The 7250-nt window shown below is 44.3% G+C and overlaps 1 protein-coding gene across 1 annotated transcript; it reads right to left on the reverse strand.

The window, feature by feature from the left end:
* Window positions 1-715: 715 nt before the first annotated feature.
* On the reverse strand, window positions 716-2151 carry LOC121605383 (trace amine-associated receptor 13c-like). Its single transcript, XM_041935274.1, has 2 exons — window positions 1985-2151; window positions 716-1529 (listed from the first exon to the last, which is right to left on the reverse strand). The coding sequence occupies exons 1-2, from the start codon at window positions 2149-2151 to the stop codon at window positions 716-718; spliced, it is 981 nt and encodes a 326-aa protein (XP_041791208.1).
* Window positions 2152-7250: the final 5099 nt, after the last annotated feature.

Below are 7250 nucleotides of genomic sequence, written 5' to 3' on the forward strand. Positions count from 1 at the left end.
GGACAGTAATTGTGGCTGTGGTACGGGCAAGGGAGAAGACAGGCTCGGATGAGGAAGGGCAAGTGCTCTGAAACGAGAGGAGAATTAGACCTTCAAATAAAACAGGAAATGACACAACAAAAAACCCCATGACAAGACAGACCTCACCTCGGTGTGACACTGTCCCAATCATGAGAATAATTATTGTTAACACAGGTCTATCCAATATTAAGACTAGATAGATAGATAGATAGATAGATAGATAGATAGATACTTTATTAATCTCCAAAGAGAAATTTACAGTTCCAGCAGCTTGAAGGGTGGAAACATAAGGGCATGTAAAATAAGTACAATTTTCAAATACAATGTAAAGACTGTTTATAAACCAGGAGGTAAAAATCCAATATAAAATATAAAAAAACAATATTAGAAAAAAATAGTGAGATAAAAAATAGTGAGATAAAAAAATAGAATTAAGCTACCTAAAATAACACTACTCCTGTACCTCATTCATTGTTGAGGACTGCTTTGAAGTACACTGTGGGAAAGTGAATATTCAGCAGCTTTTCCAAACCAAGGGTGTTATAATTCCATCTTCTCTGGCAGAGGTTGTTTCAAAGGTAGACGGTTTACATCCTGAAAATGTTTCTTTTTTCTGTCCTCTGATTAGTCACTTTCTATACAGTATATTGCTTATCAGATAAGCAATATACTGTACAGAAAGTTGAGATAAGCCTTATGTCAACATGATGTTGGCCTCTCGGGAACCCGGCTGCAGCATCTGAAGGCTGACAATGAGTTTAACTGCTTTTCTAAACCAGGGGTAGAAAAAGGCATAGATCAGAGGATTAAAACTGGAGTTACAATACAACAGCCAAATTTGAGCTGATGACTCTACACTACTTGTGGTGGCCTGTCCTGTTATAGAAGGAATGTAGTATGGACAGAGACAAAGTATAAACACAAGAAGGATAATACCAAGAGTTCGAGCAGCTCTCATCTCTGATTTCTTCACAGTCACAGTGTTTGATTTGACAGCTGAAATCTGAGATCTCATGACACGTGCCTGTGACACAGCCACCACAAACACTCTCACATAGAGAACTATGATCACAGTAACAGGGCCCAAAAAGGTGAGCAATAAGTCTACTGCCCCTGAAATGTAGTTTATGATAACTCCACATCTTTGATAGCAGGATTTAGACAAATTTATTTGTAACAAGGAATCTTTCAGTATTATAACGTTGTAGATAACAGAAGAGCTCCAACACAGAGATACACAGATTTTAACTCTGCTTGCTGTTATCATGGATGAATAGCGCAGAGGGTGACAAATAGCCACATAGCGGTCCACAGATATGAGCACCATGTTCCCAACGGAGGCAGACGTGAGGATGAAGCTAGACAGATACAACAGAGCACATGCGGTTTTACCCTGAAACCTGCAGGACTGCAGCGTGACAATTGCAGATGGCATCGCTTCAAGGCCCACCAGCAAGTCAGACACAGCCAGGGAGAGGAGGATGAGATTGGTGGGGGTCTGGAGCTGCCTGGAGGGGGAGATTATGATTAGTGTCTCATGTTTAGTGCAAATCAGTTAAAATCACAGCAATCATTGTGAGAATACAGACAAATACAGGAATTGTACTTTTATAGACACAGAAATATGAAAACTAAACTCTACATAGATGCACATTCATGAATTAATTGCTACTGCCGTTTGGTGGTAAGTAGATTTTCATCTTGATTACTGCAGTTGTGCCACAGTTGTACAGAAAAGCCCAAAGAGACTGACATTTTCACTTACAACTGAAAGTACTGACATCTCTGGCTTGTCTCAGCTTTTTAAAAACACAGTCAAAAACCTTGGATACAGTGAGGACTAAGAGAAGAAGTCGTCTTGTTCGGCTAGAACAGTACAATTAACAATGCTTCCATCCATGAATTAAACTCAAACACACTATTATATTTCAAAGCTGTTAAATTTCAAGAACAGTGACTGTGCCTGAAGTGGGAGATGGAGACGATGACCAACAAGTTGAGTGTCACAGTGAGCAGAGTGATACAGCACAGCAGTGTTTTGATGAACATGTCCTTGGGAGTAACAGGCATTGACCTGCAGGAGGTGTTGAGGGGAGGAATACAGAGTTCAGCTGCTTCCAGTGACTCCATCATCAGAGATAGTGACTGTGGATCTGAACAGAGAGCTGCTGAGGTCTAGCAACCTCTCTCCCTCTCTTCATCTTCTCCACTCACTTCCTACTGTCATCTTGTTTATTCCCCAGCTGCTAATCATCAGCTCTTCAATAACATCATTCACCCCTCCCTCCATGGTTGTCCTTACATCTATCTCCCTCCTTCAAACAATTAGTCCTGTGACCCTGTTTTTTTTTTTCTTTGAAATCTTGATATACATTTACATTGCCAATGATGATGATGATATTTAAAAAAAAATCCCCTCTCACCCCCTATGGGGTGGTGGTGTGTCTTTTTCCACAAGCTCAGTCTTCTCTACCAGAGGCCTGGGAGTTTAAGGGTCCTGCACAGTATCTTAACTGTTCCTAGGACTGCACTCTTCTGGACAGAGACCTCAGATGTTGTTCCTGGAACCTGCTAAAGCCACTGTCCAATTTTGTGGATCACTGCCCCCTAGGGTGACCAGATCCCAATTTACCACATGTGGGACAGGGACTACATCTGAGTGGGACAATGTGGGACACCAAGATGTCGTGGTTGTCTTCAATAATTAATTTTTTAAAAATCTACAGGTATTCTGCTCAAGTATATGATATTTTATTTTAATGCAACTTTCCCAGGTTCATGTAAGATAACAACAAAACCTTTTGTTCTGAACAATAATGAACCACATATTCAAGTACAAGATGTAGGCTACTGAAGAAGGCTCCATTTGCCTATAGGCTCAACAAATCAAATCCAACAATCTAAAAAAATGCTATAAGGAGCTCACCTCACTCATGCAGTTCAGAATAACAGACTAATTAGACCTACAACAAATGCATTTTACATTATGTATTAACCTGTTATTTACTGTGCAATGCCACATTGTGGTACTGAAGGCACAAAAAGATATAAAAGATAAACACCACACTATTAAAGTGCTTGTTCTAATAGAACAATACTGAAGCACATATTCAAGTAAGATGTACTGTATGCTACCGAAGTAGGCTCCATTCGCCTACAGCCTCTACAAATCAAATCAAACAATCTGAACAAAAACAATGGTGCAGAAGGAGCTCACCTCACTCATTCAGTTCACAAACAGTAATAGACTAATTTGGCCTACACTAAAAATGTATTTTAAATTATCTGTATTAACCTGTTATTTACTGAACAATGCCGCCTTGTGGTGATAAAGGTGCCACAAGGTAAAAGATTTGGCCCTACATAAACAATAGATAAATAAAATCTGACATATACATATATAGACACTCCGCTCGTTAGTTCAGCTGCTGTCACCTTATCTGTGTTGGAATCTTGTTTCAGTCTTCAGCAGGAACGTATTCATGGAGTGGGAACTGTTCTTTTGAGCCACACGTTTTTTGTGAGTCTCGGACTGTTGGTGTCATCTCACATCATATTCACCTCCATGTGAAACAGAAAACTTGCTCTGACAAACATCACAAAAAACTTTGGTGCAGTCCCCCTGCACTGGTCTTACCCAGGAGGAGCAAATGGTTTCCCACTCTTTGTTGTAGCTGCATTTCCTTTTTTTACGAGTCATGCCTTCATCTTTCTCCTCCATGTCTCCTGCTGCATGCCGAAGCGATGCTGTTGTTGTGTGAGTGGGCAGCGCTGGGCGCGCGCACCTGCGTCCAGCTTGATTGACAGATCATCCCAGAGCCCACCCCGCCCCCTGATGACAGCTCTCCCATCTCCCGACCACATACACACAGCTGTTTGATAAGCGCCAGATTATAGCCTACGGTGAGACTGCATTTAAAAAAAATCAAGTGCCACTGTCAATAAATGCGGGACATTATCTCAATTTGCGGGACGTGTGAAAAGTATTTAAAAAGCGGGACTGTCCCGCACAAAGCGGGACATCTGGTCACCCTACTGTCCCCAGTGCTCCAATCACCACTGGTACTATTGTTGCCTTTACTCCCATCTTCTTAAGCTCCTCTTTCAGCCCGTGGTATTTTTCGAGCTTCTCGTATTTTTTCCCTTTTGATGTTGCTGTCACTTGGGATCGCTACGTCTATCACTACAGCAGTCTTCTGTTGTTTGTCTATCAACACGATGTGTATTTGGTTTGCGACCGCCATCTCGTCAGTCTGGATCTGGAAGTTCCACAGGATCTTGGCTGGGTCATTCTCCACCACCTTAGAAGTTGTCTTCCATTTTGACCTCGGGGCTTCCAGCCCATACTCAGTACAGATGTTCTTGTACACTCTGCCTGCCACTTGGTTATGGCATTCCATGTTTGCTTTTCCTGCCAGCATTTTACACCCTGCTACTATGTGTTGGACTGTGTCAGGAGCACCTTTGCACAGCCTGCACCTAGCTCCTGTCTGGTGTGGTTGATTGCTGCTTCTATTGATCTTGTGCTGTGGGCCTGTTCTTGTTGCCATGATTAGTGCTTCTGGGCTGTCTTTCAGTCCAGACTTTTCCAGCCACTGGTAGGATTTCTTGATTTCAGCAACTTCCTCTATCTGGCGGTGGTACATGCCATGAAGGAGCTTGTCCCGCCATGATGGTCAGTCCTCCTCTTCTGCATTATTGGGTTCCTGTTGCCTGAGGTATTCGCTTAGTAGCTCATCCTTAGGGGCCATCTTCATGATGTATTCCTGGACCTCATTTGTCTCATCCTGGACAATGGCTCTGACGCCTCTCATCCTTGGCCTCCCTCGGTCAGCTTCGTGTACAGTCTCAGGGTGCTGGACTTGGGATGAAACCTTACCTGCATCATGAGGAGCTTCTAACTTCTTCTGGCTTCTAACACCTCCTTTGCCCATCTGATTGTTCCAGCTGGGTATCTGATGATTGGCAGTGCATATGTGTTGGTACCTTGTTCTTTCCATTCTGCCAACTCCTCAGGACCTACCTTTCTTGTTGTGTTATTTGGCTGTAGCTGACTGTATTTGAAAATAGATGTTGCTCTTGAATATTAGAAATGTAATGTATGTATGACTACTATAAACCTGCTATGTAAAACATAGTCATTACGTGATAAATTGGTCATTCTTTTTGACATATATATTCAATGTTTTCATTAGCTTCATTCATTTTGTAAGTATCTGCTTATTCTGAATTTGATGCCAGCAACAAATTTAAAACAAGTTGGGACAGGAGCAAGAAAAGATTGGGAAAATTGTGGAATGCTCCAAAAATACCTGTAACTCTAATTCACACATAAACAGGTTGATTGGTAACAGGTGATAGCATCAAGAATTTTATAAAAGGAGCATTGTGACGAGCCTAGGGAGCAAAATGCAGACAATAAGACGAGGGAAAGGTGGCCAGGTGAAAGTTTAAGGGAGCTGAAGGACACAGCCTTTAGCAGAGACACATGGAATGTTGGGTGAATGTTCATAGAATCAGATAACTTCAGTCTCACCGCAGATGGGTTAATTACCCTCTGAACTTCAAAAGGACCAACATAGCGGGGTGCGAGCTTCCGTGACTCCACCTGCAGGAGGTCCCGTGTGGATAACCATACCTTTTGACTGGGCCGGTACTGAGGGGCTGGAGAGCGATGTTTGTCCGCCAGCATCTGGTTGCGCCGGACAGAGCAAGTGAGTGTTGCTCGGGTGGCTTTCCACACCTCTTGAACTCGGCGGAGGTGAGCACGGACCGAGGGCACTGCTACCTCACACTCCTGGGTGGGGAACAGAGGTGGCTGAAAACCATTAGCTGCCATGAATGGTGACATACCTGTGGCCAAGCTGACGAGGGAGTTGTGGGCATATTCAATCCATGGCAGCTGGAAACTCCATGAAGAGGGATGTCTGGCAGAGACACACCGGAGGGCTGCTTCCAAATCTTGGTTGGCCAGCTCTGTCTGGCTGTTAGATTGAGGGTGGTAACCAGAAATTACACTGGAGGTCTCTCCGATAGTTCTGCAAAAAGCCTGCCACACTTGAGAGGTAAATTGGGGGCCTCGGTCGGAAAAAATGTCCACTGGGATACCGTGAATCCTGAAAACCTGTGATACAAGGAGTGCAGTCTCGAGAGCAGTGGGTAACTTAGGGAGGGGGACAAAATGAACAAATTTAGAGAAACGGTCTACTATAGTGAGGATGACAGTGTTACCTACAGATGGTGGTATACCAGTGATGAAGTCCACAACAATATGTGACCAAGGATGGCTCAGGATGGGTAGAGGGTGTAACAGACCAGCTGGAGGACGATGAGAGGCTTTACCTCAGGCGCAGACAGAGCAGGCAGCCACAAACTCCCAAGTGTCCCATGTCATGCCCGGCTACCAGAAACGCTGCTGGAGGAAGTGAAGGGTTCGCTGAAACCCTGGATGGCAGTGAGTGTAGAAGCATGTCCCCATTGCAACACTTGGGAGCGAACCGTCTCTGGAACAAACAGACGATTAGCCGGGCCACCACCAGGATCAGGGTGGGTTTGTTGGGCTGCTCGGAGCACGGACTCAATCTCCCACTGCACTGCTACCGCAAAACAAGAGGAGGGAAGGATGGGTGCGGACTCACGTGAAGATGAATCTGGGGAGAACTGGCGAGAGAGAGCATCAGGTTTGAGATTGCGAGAACCTGGGCGATATGAGAGCATGAAATTGAATCGGCTAAGGAACAGGGACCAGCGAGCTTGACGGGAATTGAGACGTTTGGCAGAATGAAGATAAGCCAGATTCTTATGGTCTGTCCAGATGAGAAACAGGTGTTCAGCTCCTTCCAGCCAGTGTCTCCACTCCTGTTATGCCAACACAATAGCCAACAGTTCCTGATTACCGACATCATAGTTCTGTTCTGCTGCAGAGAGTCGCCTGGAGAAAAAAGCACAGGGATGCAGTTTGTTTGTCTCTGGATCTCGCTGAGAGAGGACGGGCCCCACTCCTAATTCTGAGGCGTCCACTTCCAGCACAAACTGTCTGGAAGGATCAGGGTGGAGGAGCACTGGTAAATAACCTCTTACGTTGAAGAAAAGCCCGTTCTGCTTCAGCAGGCCATGTGAATGTGACATTGGAGGAAGTGAGTCGGGTCAGAGGGGTTGCTACTTTACTGTAATTTCTAATGAATCGGCGATAGAAATTGGCAAAACCAAAAAAGCGCTGCAATTGTTTG

This window comes from Chelmon rostratus, chromosome 4, assembly GCF_017976325.1.
Source record: "Chelmon rostratus isolate fCheRos1 chromosome 4, fCheRos1.pri, whole genome shotgun sequence".
Taxonomy (NCBI): domain Eukaryota; kingdom Metazoa; phylum Chordata; class Actinopteri; order Chaetodontiformes; family Chaetodontidae; genus Chelmon; species Chelmon rostratus.

Coding starts and splice junctions, on each gene's coding strand:
- LOC121605383 (XM_041935274.1), bottom strand. CDS start 2,151: ATGGAGTCACTGGAAGCAGCTGAACTCTGTATTCCTCCCCTCAACACC. Junction 1,530..1,984: donor GTCTCCATCTCCCACTTCAG/GCACAGTCACTG, acceptor CTCCCCCTCCAG/GCAGCTCCAGACCCCCACCA.